The sequence below is a fragment of the Urocampus carinirostris genome, chromosome 7, assembly GCF_059441175.1.
Source record: "Urocampus carinirostris isolate Australia breed hairy pipefish chromosome 7, RoL_Ucar_1.0, whole genome shotgun sequence".
In the NCBI taxonomy this organism is placed as follows: Eukaryota; Metazoa; Chordata; class Actinopteri; order Syngnathiformes; family Syngnathidae; genus Urocampus; species Urocampus carinirostris.
In genome coordinates, this window is record NC_142355.1 from 25,820,856 (window position 1) to 25,838,170 (window position 17,315).

At 38.5% G+C, this 17,315-nt stretch overlaps 2 protein-coding genes across 3 annotated transcripts in view; one reads left to right on the forward strand and one right to left on the reverse strand.

Moving 5' to 3' along the window:
• Positions 1 to 1,949, forward strand: part of nell2a (neural EGFL like 2a) — a 187,781-nt gene extending 185,832 nt beyond the window's left edge. The window contains exon 20 of the mRNA XM_088340362.1: positions 1,355 to 1,949. Within this exon, the coding sequence (XP_088196488.1) occupies positions 1,355 to 1,396 (42 nt within the window). The 3' untranslated portion in view covers positions 1,397 to 1,949. The remainder of the gene's footprint in view (positions 1 to 1,354) is intronic.
• Positions 1,950 to 7,688: 5,739 nt separating this feature from the next.
• The window catches only part of tmem117 (transmembrane protein 117), a 62,788-nt gene continuing 53,161 nt past the window's right edge, over positions 7,689 to 17,315 (reverse strand). For both annotated transcript variants that reach the window (XM_088340364.1, XM_088340363.1), the window contains exons 7-8: positions 11,276 to 11,405; positions 7,689 to 8,618 (exon numbers count right to left, since the gene is read on the reverse strand). In XM_088340364.1, the coding sequence (XP_088196490.1) occupies positions 7,891 to 8,618; positions 11,276 to 11,405 (858 nt within the window). In that variant the 3' untranslated portion in view covers positions 7,689 to 7,890. The remainder of the gene's footprint in view (positions 8,619 to 11,275; positions 11,406 to 17,315) is intronic.

Here is a 17,315-nt window from a genome sequence, read left to right on the forward strand (position 1 = left end):
TTGGAAATTTCGGTATTTCGGTTTGTTTGGCAATTTGTATACTCGGCAGCCAATCGGAAGCCTCCATCGAAAAACTTCGTGCTTCCGGACTTTCCCGAGCATTATAAGGTTGCGCAATTGCATATCATTTTCCAAAGTAGACACAAAGAACACAAAAAAAAAAAAAATAAGTGGTTAGGAATTGTTAAGGTTTGTCAATTTAATAGCGCTCTTACTCGTGGTATTGCGATAAGACGTTTTCCATTGTTTGACGTCAGTACGCATGCGCCATTTTACGTTTTGCTAATTGTTGATCGCCACGTTGTATTGAATGGAGCCGTGTTGTTGTTTGCTTACTTTTGAGGAATAAATATGCTCCAAGGCTGAACCACAATCCTGCTTATCTTTTCACGCATGAGAAAACTGCACACTCTGACATATCCTTACCAGGAATCAAGCCAAAACCTCAGCGCCAAAGATTCAAAAGAAGCTAACAAAATATATGACGCTACAAAACGTAAACGTACAACAAAAACATTGTGGAAAGAGGAGTTTACGTGGCTTGTAGCAGATGACGCAACACAAACATTGCATGAATGAAGATGAGTGAATACAGGTAAATGCTGATGGCAAATAGAAAACAGCAATGTCATATACATGCAATGAATGTTATAAGTAGATTTATAATAAACTTTATTTTAAAGAGTTGTTCTGTTATATATTCTGATTATCAATCCTTAATTCTTTGCAACAATGTTTTTTTTTTGCGATTAGTTATATTGTGTTTCAAGTTGTGGAAAATGGGGCAGGCAACTTTTCAGAGTTGTCGGCCCTGGTGTAGTGTTCAGTAACTTTTTGTCATGAGTTTCAGACACTGCTTTTAGCACTTGTTTTGGTTCGGACAACATCATACAAGGACATCTAATAGTCAAATAATGCACACTGTTTAAAATAGTATAATGAGTTAATCATGATCAAAAATAACAAATACAAGGAACTGGCACCTAGCTAAACAATAGCCTTAAGTGCAGTACAGAGGAAGGGATTCTGGGGATAAGAGTGCTAGGAAAATAATGGAATTACTAGTGGTACTTTTTTATCATTGTAGGTATGTTAGCATGATATTCTTACTATTTGTGTTTATCGAGCTATATTAAAAAGCTTATATTTTGTATAGATTTCCCGCACATGTTTACTACTTAGTCAGCCCCAAAAAGTGTGAAATTTCCACAATTGTTTACAATACAAACTGACTTTAGAAATCCTGGATGATTCGTTACATCTGCTAAAAAGTGAAACAAATTAAAAATATATATATTTTTTGGTCCAAATGGTTGATAAGCACGTTTTTGTGTGTGTGTGTGTGTGTTTTCAGAACGGACACATCTGTTGCTCCGTGGATCCCATGTGTCTCTAGTGGCAGTGAAGTCACCTGTACAGCGTTCTCCATGTAAAATACAAACCAAAAAAAAAAGAGAGAAAACAAGAAAAATCCAACCACCGCCAGCACCACTTTTAAACGTCTCTCCACCGATTCCGTCAGGCTTCTTTTAAGGCGGAAGGTTACTGTTCTCGTTCGATGGTAAAAGCCAGCAGGTTTGGTGCGAAAAAAAGGAAAAAAAAAATCTAAACAGTCGGCTTTCTACCAAATGTTTATGCTAAGATGATGTCGGCCTTCACTCTTTGTTTACGCATCGACTTGTAAAATATTAACCGGCATGATTGTGCTTAATGTCCTAATGTGTTTTTTTTGCAGATTTCTTAACTGATAAGATGATAATAGTTCCCTCCAGGCTCGTTAGCTTCTTTCCGCCACTTAGCAATCGTCTGTATTACGTGCCGTTTTGTATGTGCTTTTTATTGCACTTTTCTGTCGGCCATTTGTTTAATTCTCTTTTTTAAATTATTGTTTTCCTTCTTTCTTTCCCTGCTTGTCGTTGTGCAATCGTGAAATAAAGTATTTCCATTTACATGACTTTTCTTTTATTTCTACGGATCCCTTAACTGGATAAATACTTGAATACGCTAAAACTTGACTTTTTAAAGAACATAAATATGAAAAAATGGAAATATAAAGAAAAACTGTGCTTTTCACTTTGTGTATTTTGCTTCGGTGAAGAAAATATCCCGGGTCCCTCATATTTTTCAGCTTACTCTGTTTTGTCTTGCAGTGCCATTTTACAACAGATTCCTTAATCACGGCCACATTAGCTCCACAAAAAGAAGACACACAGGTTTACCGGCAATGTCAGTTAACAAATCTTGGTTTTGAAAGGCTCCGTTTTCAGAATCAACTCTTCTCTTGGCCATTGTGAGGGTTTATAATCTGCGTAATCCACAGTAACAGAAAAGTCACCCTGCTTTTTTCCATTTAGCCTTCTGTTATATCCTGATGAAAGTTCGTCCCTGGGTGTTACCTTTTTGCTTCCTGACACCAAAGACTTAAAATCAATGCACCTGTCGGTCTTGTTTTTAAACTGGTCATGGTATTGTTTGTCAGAAGATAGTTTTATAAGTGGCTGCGCTGGTCAGGCTAGAGCTAACTCGATCGATTTTCGGGAAGTCTTGTGGCGGTGGCAGAAGCGCTGCATTGTGGGATCTGTAGTTTGTAAGTTATTAGTGTTTCATAGAGCCAATATAGTAGGTGTGTATAAAATGATTTCACGGGCTGGATATAATTGTACGCCAGGCTGGATGTGGCCCGCAGGCCGTGAGTTCGACATTTATGTTGTTCAGGCATTTTTAGGGGGGGTAGGGGTTTGCTCTCCCCACATGAAACAGATGGTACTGGATTTTACCAATAGCAGGTCTGACTCAGATACAGCACCTTCATGATCTTGTCACCATTTTTTTTCCACTGTGAAGAGCCAACCCACTGTGACAATGATAATACTAGATACTAAATCACTGGAGGGAAATTTTTCGAGAATCATCCTTTAACACGCTCGGCGTGACTTGTGGCTTTCACATTTTTGTTGAAAAACAAACTCTGTAGCAATTTTATCACGTCCCATTTGCTTTAGTGATATATTGAAGGCTTTTGTTTTTTAATTTTTTCCCCGCTTTTTGCTTGCCCTAAAAAACGGAAAAAAAAATTCGTTTTTGACGATAAAAATGATATTCTTGTTTGCTTGTGTAGACCCTAGGTTACAACATCCCTCCCTCAGTATGGAATACGTTTTTTAGCCCCTCTTTAAAGTATTTCCCCCACGATACAACCAGTTATTCTGCATGAGGAAAAATAAAAAAAGCGGTTTCCCTAGTTTTTAAAGATAAAAATCATATTTTCATTTGTGTAAACCCCAGGGTACAGCATCCCTGCCTTAGTATGGAATTTTTTTGGGGCCCCTCAGTATTTCCCCCTTAATACGACAGGGTATTTTATATAGCAATAAATAAAACAAAGTGTCTCCCTTCATTTTTCAAGGGCTGTTTTTTTTTTCAATACGGTAGACCCCGACATTCGGCACCCATATCCTATGCCGTTTTCCATTTACAGTATGGAATAATCTGTTTTTTAGACCCTCTTATTGCATTTTCTCCACTACACAGCTCATTTCTTTGCATGACCAAAAAGAAAGCAGCTCCCTTAATTTTGGAAAATGAAAATTACATATTTTTTTACTCCAGTAGGCCCGGGATGCAGCCTTCCCGCCTTTTTCATTTTATACAGAGAATAGTAAGATGTATTTTTCTCCTCAATACAAACATTATTTTGCATGTCCAAAACATAAAGCAGCTCCCTTCAGTTATTTACATTTACAATTTTTAAAACTACAGAAGACCCTGGTATACAGCGCCCCCACTTACCAACGCTTTCACTTTGCGATATGGAATAAGCTTTTTTGGCCCCTCTTTACAGCATTTTCCCCAGGGTGTTCAACACATTATTTTTACAAAAGTAAAACAAACCGGCTACCTTGTTTTCACTTTAAAGCATGGTTTTAGATGTTTTTCTGGCCCCTCTTTAAAGCTTTTTCTCCACTATACAACATCAACTCCTAACTACTTGGCATGCCAAAAGTTTATAAAATTACCTAAGCTGCCTGTCTGTCAACTGTTAACGTTATATAAAATGCTGGTCTGCTATTGGTTTAGCGTCAGGTAATCATATTAATGCTGTTGGCTGAATAACCTCCCACAATGCATTTCCTTTTTTTCATTCAGTTCAGAATCTTGTGTGCTACGTACAGACTTTGTGAGTAAGTGCAATAAAGTACCGTATTTTAGTACAATATTTATTTGATATAAGTCCCAGGGCTTGCAGTGATGCTAAAGAGAGAAACAAAACCATGATAACCATTGAGATGAAGCTTGCGATTATCAAGAAGTATGATGATTGCCTTATTACTACCCTCGCTAAGTTGCATGGCTGAAACCATTGGACGATCGGGACGTTTACTCAGAATAATGAAGCAAAAGGAAGTTTTGAAACCAGCTCTAATCCACTCTTTTCTCCCCTTTATCTTCTACCCGCTACTCCATTCAACCAGCTCATATCACTTCAAATCAAAAGTATTTTTTCCCTATACAACTCTATTTGTGATCTAATCATATACATACTTACAGTATATTATTTTCTTATTGTATTGTTTTTATTTGTACCAGGGGTTCGGAGCTAATTGCCATAGGTTTCTACCCTCGCCATACAGCAAATTTCACTTTACGAAATCCAACTCCGCACGGATTGATGTCGCATATTGAGGGTCTACTACATTTATGCAACTGCTTTGCTGCTTTGAACAGGAAAGACAAAATCCAAAGTAGGGGAAAAGTGTTTTACAGTATGAAATGTTTCACACGGAGAAGGTTAACATCTTCGTTGGGGCTGCTTCATGTTTAAATTACACAACTGAACACTTCCCAAGCATTATGGGAAAGACTTGTTCAGCCTGTGGACATGCATGGAATGAAAAAAATTGAAAACTGACTAAACTCAATTATTGAAGGACAGATGTATAACAGACATATAAAAAAGTACTTCACACGTACGTTTTTTTTAAACTATATGCTTCATTGACAGACGTTTCCTACTAATTCAGTTATCAGATGTCAAAACTAAGAAGATATTCTGTACTGTATAAGGTTGAGGTCATTCTTCAACCACAAGATGGCATTAGCGTGGTCATGTTTGAAATTTGTGACAGGGACGGGAGTAGCTCAGAAGGCAACAAGGACTCGCCTTGGGATTAAGAGGTCGCAGGTTTGATTCCCGTCTCATCCGTGTTATATGTTGAAGTGTCCTAGGGCAAGACACTGAAACCCTAATTCCCCGATAAGCAGGTAGTTGCCTTGTATGGCTGACGCTGCTATTCGTGTGTGTGATCGGGTAAGTGTGAAGCATATTGTAAAGCGCTTTGGGAGGTCTTCAGTGACTTGAAAAGCGCTATATAAATACAGACCACTTACAAAGGGCGTTTTTTGTTAAGGTGAGAAATTACATTTTGAATTGACTATGCAACTTGTATCTGAAATACAAATAGATTCACTTTTTTGCGTGTACACTACACAAGGACATCACATCAGCAGACAGAAGACACGAAATCTCAATCTGAACTAGTCTGATAAATACCGCCTCAGGCTTGATGTATAAAAAAAACGTTCCCCGGAATAGTCTATTGATGTATTCTTTTGACCGCCGCCTTTTAAGCCCCAAAAAAATCTCATTCCAGAATATTAAACTGTCATGCATTGAGTGTATTATAATTTGGATGAATGTAAAGGCAAATCCCATTATTGCACTCATGTCTGTGAGTAATACATTTGTTATTCAATTAGGTCTTCCTCTTGCAGGTCGGAGTGGAAAAGGGGAAAGCAGTTAATGGTATATAAATGTTGAAGCATTTAAGAACAACAATGAAGAAATGGATGCGAATTAGCGTTGGAAGATACCTAATGGAGTAAAAATCAAATCAAAAACAGGCACTTAGGAACAAGGCAGAAAATGGCCAAATTTGATGGAAGAATTTGCCGTACAGGAAGGACACAGCAGGTTTGAGGGGCATTTTTTAAAGATACAATAGTTTTTCAAATATGAAAAAGAAGCAATAGCAAAATGAATGAATATAAATCTGCAGTTCTATTGTATATTATAGTCTGGCTTTCCTTCTTTTCTTAAAAACAATTCACCAGTAATTAATTGTGGCTTGAATCGATACTGATGCAGATCATTCATTTCATTTCATTTCATCGGGCCAGTTCTGTAATTTTTCTTATGCCAAAGCCTACGTTCATAATCCCTCTTGAGCGGAAAGTCCTTTCTGCCAAAAACTAGCATTTTCGTTTCCTCGTTGTCTTCTACCCAAAAAAGAAATTTTCGTCTTCTTAAAAATGGTGTATGTAACTTCAAAATATTCAACTGGATGATGCCATCTCCAGGCATTTTATCTCCTTTGGCTATGCGTGCAAGTGTGTGAAATTCTGAGATGCTCTCGAATAAACTGTTCCTTTTTCTTCTTTTTTTTGGGTTTGGGTTGGCATTTGGAATGTTTTTGAACTTGTCCCTTTCTTACTTTCACCATTTTCATTATAGAATAAAAGAAAACCGCAACTACCCCAACCCTCCGCCTCCTTACTTCAGAGTAATGTGATTTGGGGCTGAAATACCAATGGTAAAAGTAAGATAAAAGCAATTGGGTGCGCTGTAAAAAAAAATATCAAAAAGCTATTAGAGCTCAGCCGAGCATTGTTAACACATACTGAATAGAGAAAATGTTTAATTTCAACCATTTTAAGGAAAACTCAAACTACACACCCCACATTTACGGACCGAAAACTTGCATTGTCTTGTACGCTGAAAACTAGAGTTGACGTTTCCCCAAAACCTTTAGCCTTCTTCTAAACCAAAATGTAACTTTTTCTATGGCAAGCAGCGTCACCAATATCACCAAAATATAGGGTTGAGTTTTTAGGTTCCCAAAATTAGCATCGCCCTGTTTTATGCTAAAAACTAGCATTGACTTCTTCCTTGAAAGCAAGGATTGTCGCCAGAACCTCGCTTCTTCTACACTGAAAACCATCAATCATCTTTTCTAATAAATCACGTTGTCTTGTACTACAAAACTATCTTCTTTTGAACTGAAAATGACGCTTCCTCAAGTAAAACTAATGTCGTCCTCTTTCCAGAAACCTTGTGCTTTTTTTTTGTAAGCTAAAATCTTCTATGCCGAAAACTAGCACTGTCTTCCTCTTCACCAAAAAGTTAAGCAGAATTTTTTATTTTAGAAAAACTAGCATTTCCTTGTTTTATGCTGAAAAATGGCATTTTGTCTGGAAAGCTTGTTTTGTCCATCCAAACATACTGTAGCTTCTACGCCAAAAACAAGTGTAGTTTTTTGGCATCACCAAACTTTGGGGTCGTTTTCTCTGTCAAATACTAGTGTTGACTTCTTTTAAAGCGATATAACAAGCCTTGTCTTCCTTTTTGAAAACTTTGTCATCTTCCTTGCTCACTTTAACTTCTATGCTGGAAATTAGCATTGTGTATCTCTTTATTTTCCAAAAAACTAAAGTGTTTTTCTACCCCATGGCGCTTCTTATGTGGAAAAAAATGTGCCTTATGCCTGGTTCACTGCGACTTATGTTCGTTTTTTTTATACTAAATAAAGTGTTTTTAGCAGAGAAGCAATTCATGTTCCAGAATAAACAGTATGGAAAAGCCCTCATTGACTGCAAATATGAAATATTAAAATAATGGTTTGGACACCCTCTAAACCACTTTTTGTATTAGTACTCTAATTATGACTGAAATGATGGCAGATTGTGAATAGGACATCTTCACTGTGAAGGCACGACTCTCTTAGGTACAATGAAAGTGGAGCTAGGACCAATGGAAATTGAGGAAGTCCCAGAATAAAAAGGCACTGATTCAAAATCCGGTCAAAGAATTTAGCTTAGAAAACAATAGGAATGTTACGGCGTCTCTCGGAGGACGCTGTCCCCGGGAACATCTGTCCCCTCGCACGTTTCGGGATTAGGATTGATACCGAGCCACACCAGGAAGGGAATGTCGTTGGTGTCTGCGTGTTCCTCGGGCGGGTTCTGGTCTACGGGGACGCTCAGATGCTCCCCTTGGGCTTCCACAGAGACTGTGACCCTCTCGGAAGACCTTAACGCTGAGGAAGCTCCCTCCTGCGGCAGCAACGCCGAGGTCCCCAAACCGTCCAATTGTACGGCCTCCTGCGGTTCCTCTGGGGTGCCGCCTGCCTCCTTGCTGAGCTCAGAAGGCGACTTTTTACTCATCCTTTCGTAGTTCTTGTCCTGGTTTTCGACGCCGGCCTCCCGTTTGGGGAATCGGCCCAGCGCCCAGACCAAAACCCCAAAGAGAACGAAGGCCCCCAGGCAGGGAACAAAGGCCAAGTACTTGTGCCGCATGTCGGACCAAATGAAGCGGCTGTGCAGGACCAGATCCTGAGAGGAGTAGGAGCGGTTGGTTTCCGGGTCCAGGTTGGACGAGCGCCACTCGTAAGTCAGCTGGCTGCGGTTAAAGCGGAGTGTGTCGGCCGCGTCCACGCTGAAGATTTTGTCGCCCGGCCCAACGTATTGGCCGTACTCGTACGGCTGGTAGTAGATTTGGTTTTTCCACATGTTCAGGTCCAAAATCATCACCAGGAAAATGATGCCGTAATTGAACCATTTGCCTGAAAAAAAAGTGCCAATCTTTGAGATACAATGGAAATTTGAAAAAAAAAAATCTGTTAGCAGAACAAGAAAACTAAATGGTTTTATAATTATAATTGGAATAGTCTTTTTGCTGCTAATAAAAACGTAGTGAACTATGTTTACAACAAGATTATTTAATATACAGGCTAGTGATAAATATAATGTTAGGGTAACGATGAGAACATTTCAGGATGGAATTCAACATTTTGGGTCGACCTATCACAAATGATCCCAAATGGTAAATGGTCTGCATCCCCATTCAGTGTAATAAAAACACACAATAAAATAGATTACAAAAAAATCCAGTTAGAGAAATAGAATAATGTGCTGGAAAAAACCCCGAACACTTTTTGACATATTGTCAGCCTTTACAATTATAGCAACAATCAACAACATGTGAGAAAATTGTGATCCAAAACCAAATGTATTTAACATTTTATATTGTGCTAACAAATAATACAGCTCAAGTTTTTTAATAGTCGATGGTTATCATTTGTGCACAACATTTTCTATATCTTTCCACAAATTCTCTGTAAGATCGATGTCTGGACTTTATCTTGGCCACTATACTACCTTTATATTCTTAGTTTTAAACCATACGATTGTTGATTTTACTGTATGTTTAGGGTTGTTGTCCTGTTGGAAGGTGAACCTGCACCCTATTCTCAGGTCTCCCAGATGTTCTGCCAGAATCGCCCTGTATTTAGCTCCATCCATTTTCTCATTAACTTTAACGATGTTTCAAGTCTTTGCTGAAGACAAGCAACCCCAGAACATGATGCTGCCACCACCATGTTTGACAGTCAGAAGTTTTCAGGGTGATGTGCAGTGTTATCCTTACTCCAAACGTAACGCTTTGCATTCAGCCTAAAAAGTTCAAATTTGGTCTCATCCGACCAGGGCACTTTGTTCCGCATGTTATCTTTGTCTCTCATGTGACTTCTTTCTCATGCCAAACGGGCCTTTTTATGGTGCTCTTTTCAAAGGGCTTTTTTTCTTGCAACTCTTCCATAAAGTGCAGAATTACAGAGTACTTTAATTATTTATCCTATCATATTTTAACAAGTTTTTCTTGTAAATACATAAGCAGAAAATGTTTCCCAGTTCCAGTATTTTTTTGTTTTCTTCATTATACTGTAATCCCTCGTTTATTGAAGATAATTGGGACGACAAATCCCCCTCCAAGGTATGCAGAAATCTCCCCGTTTTTAACATGTGCTTTAGGATAACGGAAATCGCCCGCTGTTCGTTTTCTGCAGAAAGAATGGAAAAAAAGAGCTTCCACGTATGACACAACTTTGATCTCTTGGCCACCACCCGCATGGAATAATAAACCAGAGATAATAGATAACAACTGTCTATTTCATTTCAGGCGAGCCATAACGGCATGCCTCCTGACACAATTGACTTCTGCCCGTCCTCGCTCGCAGCAATATGGGATTGGGGATAATGGATTGCGCCCACACAAGTGCAGTTCATTTTAGGCGAAAATAATAGAAACAAGGAGCCGCTAGACATGACCCAAATTTGTTCTGTCTGCCTCCTATCTCAGTAATCATCATCTGGGGATAACAGATCATGGTTAACAGAGTACAGTCAAGTCAAGTCATTTATTTTTGTATCGCCCTTAACACAAAGAGTCTCAAAGGGCTGCACAGGTTATTGCACTGACTATTATTACAGACTATTATTACACCATCCCCTGATCTGAAACCAACATGAGGGCAAGGAAAAACTCAAAAACCTCAACATGAGGAAAATGAAGAAACCTTGAGACGGTGGTAATGTGGTAATCCCTCTTTCAGGATGACCAGGCTGCAATAGATGTTGCAAACAGATATTGTCAACAAAAAATATAGGTTATTCATATGCTATGGAGTGGAAGTGTGTTTTAAGCTTAGATTTAAACATATCCACTGAGGTTGCAGATCGGATCTCAGGGGGAAGAGCATTCCACAGCACCGGTGCCCGGATTGAGAACGCTCTCGAACCTGTGGAACTCTTCTTGGCTCTTGCGATCACAGTATATTTTAGGCGGACTAGAATAGCAATGCCGTGCCATGTTATTAACTCACAAAGTACAAATATTTCAGAAATATCATAAAATAGGGTTTGGGAATAAACAGGTTATACATGTTGTAGAAAAACACAGACTTTTCAATGAAAAAACCCTCTTCAAATGTGCACTTCATTTTTAAAATGATGCAGAAATCTTTCAAAATGCACCAAGACAAGATGGACAAACTCTTCCTTTGTGTTTAAAACACATAGAAGGTGGGGGATGATAAAGCTGCCCATTTTTGCATCTTTCCAGGAAAGCCATCACCAGATTAGCCCCCCCGAGTGAAAGCGTTGAGACGTCTCCTTTAGATAGACATCACCTCTGAGCTTTGTTTCTAATCAGCTCCCAGAAAATCGCGTCCTCGGAAGATTTAACAGTTACAAGTTACTTCAGGGGCGAAAAGGTGAATCATGGAGTCTTCAGATGCTTAATTTCACAGAAGAAGTAAAAAATATATGTGTTTAATATCCCTGAATCTAGTACTTTAACAAATTCCACTCATAAGTTCTCAATTGTAGATTGGTGAGTAATTTATCCAGATGCACGTTAGATAAATTGACGGATCAAGCGTACCTGTGATGTGGACGCGGTACTCTTCTTTGACGATGTGTCTGCAGAGGGGGAGCTTGAAATTCACATGTGCGGTCGGCAGTCCCGGCAAATTTATGTCCAGGTTACCCATGAAATGAGGGAACTCCCAGTCCTGCACACAAGCACAGAAAGTGAAAAAGATAAATCAGAGGGCTTCGTTTTTGTCTCGTGCGTAGCAGATCAGTGTGACTTTCTTTTCCTGCATCGTTGTAGGATGGAACGCAGCTCTTGGTCAACCAAGTGGCTCCCTTGATTTATTCAAGATGAAAATAAATATTTTTCGAACTATTGTATTTTCAGGATATTATTGATGAAAAGTAGATCAGTCTAACTTCCTCTTGCTATTTTCCAGGACTTTGCATAAATAAACTATATTTGTTGCATCCTAGGATGGAACACAGCTGGTTCTTGGTCAACGAAGTGGCTCCCTTGATTTATTCAAGATAAACATACTAAATATTTTTTGAACTATTGTATTTTCAGGATTATAAATAACACTTATTTTTCATAAAAAGCGGATCACTCTAACTACATTTTCCTATTTTCCAGGACTTTGCACAGGTAGGTCCTTGCATTTGTGTAATTATGGGATGGAATACAGCTGACTCTTGGGAAGCAAAGTGACTCCCTTGATTTTTTTCAAGATGAAAATACAAACATTTTCAATGACTGTTTTTTGAGGATTACACTTAGATTACACCATTTTGTGTAATAAGCAGTCAAACTTTCTTTTGATATTTTCCTGGATCTGCATACATAGAAATGAGTGTTTTGCCTCAGTGTGGAATGGAATTTAGGTCTCGGTTACAAAGGGGCTCCTTTAATTTTTTCAAGATAAAAATAATAAATATACTTTTACTAAAATAAACCCCTGGATTCAGGGTCCCCTGGTCACGGCGTCCAGACTTTACAATGTTTTCACTACACAGTGTGAAATAAAATGTCATTCACTTGGTCCCCCTGTGTGGGAATTTTGCTCACTGTTTTTGTTAACATTTTGACACCAAAGGGTGAGATCTTTCATGAAGCCCCAGATTGAGGGAGACTATCAGTGGTCTCGTACGTCTTCCATTTTCTAATAATTACTCCCACAGTTGATTTTTCTACACCAAGCATTTTACCTATTGCTGACTCAGTCATCCCTGTCTGGTGCAGTTCTACAATTTTGTCTCTGGTGTCCTTCGAGAACTCTTTGGTCTTGGCCATAGTGGAGTTTGGAGTGTGGACAGAGTTAAAACGGGGGCCATTAAAAGGTTGGTCTTCTTCTTTTCCACTCTAATTTGGGAATACATTCTTTAAAAATCAAAGAATTGGGATTTTCTGTTTTTCCCCCCACATTCTGGCTCTCATGGTTGAGGTTTACCCGTGTTGACAAATACAGGCTTCTCCTTCAGTAAGACAACTTGCACAATTGGTGGTTGACAACATTCTTACTTGCCCCACTATGTGTGTGTGTGTGTGTCCCTGGCACCTATCTTTCTGGCTTTTCACCCAACATGAACGCTGGCTGAGGCCGTACAATGTGAGCTGCCTTCATTTCCTTTTATGATGACTCATAAGATTGGACAAACACACACACACGGTTGATGTTCCCATAGGAACGTCAATAGGGCCTGCCTCTTATGAATGTGGCTCATGAATATGCAAATGTGTTTGTCCAGGCAAAAACAACAACAGTGAGGAGAGGCAAGTATGAGGGAATGAAAAAGTAGGATTTGGATGGTGGCGTCCTGGTTGATTATGTGCCTTTTCCAATGCACAACACCTAAGAAAGGTCAAAGAAGGACTTCCCAGAATACTGAGTTGGTATTGCTGTAATATTCAAATATTTAGTCATGATTATACACTTTATTTAGAACATCTTCGTTTATTTAGTTCTAAATACGTTATTTTGTTTTATTTTATAATATCACCTTTCGGTTCGAGTGGAAAACACAATGAAAGACGGGAAAAATTCCATTTCAATTCCTGAAAAGATCAACCAACTTAGTTCCAGATTTCTTCCGTTTTAACAAAATACAATTCATTTCCTCATTAAGGGTTGAGCGGCTTGAGTAAAATGTCCCCGGATATGATGAAGGTATCATCAGTAGGATAGTGCCCCGTTGCCCATTGTCATTGTTACATGGTCTAAATGTAAATGGTCTGCATTTATATAGCGCTTTTCAAGTCACTGAAGACCTCCCAAAGCACTTTACAATGTGCTTCACACACTCACACACCGATAGCAGTGTCAGGCAACTACCTGCTTATCAGGGACCTTAGGGAATCAGTGTCTTGCCCAAGGACACTTCGATATATAACGCAAAGGAGTCGGGAATCAAACCTATGACCTCTTGATCCAAGGGCGAGCATTTTACCTCCTGAGCTACTGCCGCCCCAATGTGAAACATACAACGAAATTAACATTTGTCTCTGGTAGTATGACTGAAAATAGTGCTATAATAAGATAAAATCTACTGCCTTTTTGTATGTATCTATCCCACTGCTGGTCCAGTGGTAAGAATTTGATGATCTCACCGCCGTCAACCAGATTTGTTTTCCGTTACATGCAATTGCAAAGTTTGAGCTGAGAAAAAGCAAACCTAATTATTATACCAAATTCTAGAGGTGCGCGTTATACACGAAAACGGTAGTTTCGCATGCGGCTGTTGTGGATTAACTGTAAATCAGCAGCCTTCGAGTTGATAGTAGCCCATTGTGTGAAGACATCTGGCGGGAGTCAGGATATGTTGACTGAGCAAGTTGGGGCCGGAAAAAACATCACGGCATGTTGTTCAGCACAGTATAAAGCCCCGCGTTTCTTGAACAAACTTCGAACGTGGCTTGAATGAACGTTGCTGAACGAATGCAATCAAGAGCGTTCCCTTTTTGTCATATCCCCACTCTGCGTATATTTTGGGGCGACGTCCAAAATAGCAACAAAGATGGCCGCATGTTAGGCTAGCTGAGTATACGAGAACAAAATGACAACTTCAAGTTAAGCGCTTATTCCGTAACAAAAATGAGACTCATTACTGAAAAGGGAGAATGCAACCGGGACTGCCGAGGAGGGGGATCTTAGTAGAGGGACTGTTCTTAGGGAGGGTGAAAATCTTGAAAAGAATATTTGAGGAATAGCAAAGAGATAATGGCAAAGAAAGTCTTGAGATGAGGAGCTTGTCGTCCTTGCAAGGTAATATTTTGAGCAGAGTAGCAAGACGATTAGCGGCATAGAGTAGGAAATCGGAGTATTTAGCAGGAAAGGGTGGCTAATGTCAAGTCAAGTCACATTTATTTTTATAGCCCTTATGCAACATGTAGCATGTAGCAACACAAAATGACGCCCAGCGACTACAGTTCTAAGCAGCCATGACAAAGGAAAATACGAGTTAATGATCTTCAAATTAATAAAAATGGTCAACTTTTTTTGACTCTCGATAGAGAGAGTAAGCGATAGAGAGAGAGAGAGAGAGAGAGAGAGTTTCAATAGTCCAGTGGTTAGCACATTTGTCTGACACATGGAAGGTCCCAAGTTCGAAACGAGACTGGATGGAAACATGTGTTGGCCGGAGAGAGATGGGTGCCACCAGACTGTCCTTGCCCAAGACATACCACAGGAAATTGTGCCCCTAGGACCTGTGTGAATAAGGGATGAAATAAAGTGGACATTTTCTTTTTGGTCTGTCGTGACCCGCGACGCCCCTTATTGGCTACCTGTGGCGCTGCAACTCACTTAATCATCCATGAGAAAACACGTCAACTGTTGTTCACAAGGTAATTAATTAGCTGTTTGAGAACCCTGCCTTCGAGAAATGCTTTGCTTTGATGCTTTTGTGAGCGTAATTATGCTGCTGAGGGAAAAAAGGGAAAAATATTTTGTGTGTGACTAGAGAGAAAAGGCGAATTTACTTTGCTTACGTTTTGTCACCGAAACTCGTTATTTTCTGTGGCCAAAGCTTTAAAATGCCACGCTCGTTAGCGCTTCTCATGGCTGCAGACGCAGAATGTGAAGGGCGACTGCTGGGCTTAATTATTCTCTTCTGAGGGGGGACGGGAGGTCGCTGTAGGTTGCAGCCGTCGTGGAGGGATTCCGAGTTGGGCCTGATTTCTTGAATTTCTGCTGTAGTATTTCTCTATTATAGTATCACTGTAGTCATATTTTGTATTGTATTGTATTTATTTATTCAGCCAGTGTAAACCATAAACATGATATATACAAGAAATCATTTGGCACGCGGTAATCAAAGTACCTGTGAGCAGTGTGACTGGGATCGTCTATAATTTTTAGTGTCAGTTTTCTAGTTCGATCGATGTAGATACTTTGCAGGGACGGGAGGCCAGTACCTATTATTTCCTCTGCCGTCCTCACTACTGATTCCATCTTTGACGATTCTTTCTGATTGACGCGACCAAACCAAACTGTGATTGACCTAGTTAAAACGGATTCAATGACAGCACGATAAAAATTGACTAGAATGGATTGATGGACTCCGAATGATTTGAGTTGATGAAGGAAGTAGAGCCTTTGTCTGGCTGACTTTAGAATATCAGTAGCATTGACAGTCCATGTGAGGTCAGCTGACAAGTAAGTACCCAGAAACTTGAATGAATGGACAAGTTCCACCTCACTACCATTAATTGACAGTGGCACATGCGGGGGAGGTAGTGTTTCTGGAGTATTTCGGTATTATACTATTAATGCAGTCATATTTCTTTATAGTATTTATGTAGTTGTATTTCTGTACTGGGTAATTATTGTAGTACTGCTTGTATTAATTCGGCAGTCAAATCATATTCCTTTGTGTAGCCCTTAATCAGACAATGTTGTAAAGGGCTTAATAGACCACCCGTTGTAGTATTTCTGTAGTATTTTTCAGTATTTCTGTATTGTACCTTTGTCGCATTTCTGTAGTGGTATTTTTGTAGTATTTCTGAAGTAGTATTTTTGTATTGTAGTATTCGTGTAGTATTTCTGGAGTAGTATTTTGGTATTATACTATTATTGTGGTCATATTTTTGTAGTATTTCTGTATTTCTGATTTACTGTAGTAGTCTTTTGTATTAATTCAGAAGTCAAGTCAAGTCATATTTATTTGTATAGCCCTTAATCACACAAGGGCTACATAAACCACTTGTATTATTTCTGTAGTATTTTTCAAAATTTCTGTAGCAGTATTTTTCTATTATAGTATCACTGTAGTTGAATATATGTAGGATTTTTGTAGACATATTTTTGTAGTATTTCTGGAGTTGTATTTTTGTATGATACTATTTTTGTAGCATTTCTATAATAGTATTTTGGTATTATACTATTAATGTAATCATATTTTTGTAGTATTTCTGCCGTTGTTTCTGAATTAAAGCATTATTGTAGTAGTTTTTTGTATTAATTCAATAGTCAAGTCAAAGTCAAGTCATATTTATTTTTATAGACCTTAATCAAAAAATGTCTCAAAGGTCTACATAGACCACCTGTTTTTTTTAGTATTTCTGTAGTATATTTTAGTTTTTCTGTAGTAATATTTGTGTATTATAGTATCACTGTAGTGATTTTTTGTAGCATTGCTGTAGGAGTATTCTTTAGTATTTTTAAGACGTTTTTTGTATTAAACTATTTTTGTTGTATTTCTGAATAGTACTCTTATTGCAGTTGTATTTCTGTTTTATAGTATTACTGTAGTAGTTTTTGGTATTCATTCAGTAATCAAGTCAAGTCATATTTATTAATCACAAAATGTCTCAAAGGGCTACATAGACCGTCCGCTGTAGTATTTTGTAGTATTTCTGTAGTAGTATTTCATGTATTTCTGAAGTAGTATTTCTGTATAATACTATTAATGAAGGGATTTTTATTATTTCTGTAGTAATATTTTTGTAGTATTTCTATTGCAGTACTTATATTGTATTTCTGTAGTATTTTTACTGTATGTTTTTAGTTGTATTTCTGTATCATAGTATTACTGTAGTAGTATTTCTGTAGTATTTTGTTGTAATTCGGTAGTAGTATTTTCTGTATTTTGTTTGAGTATTTTTGTAGCAT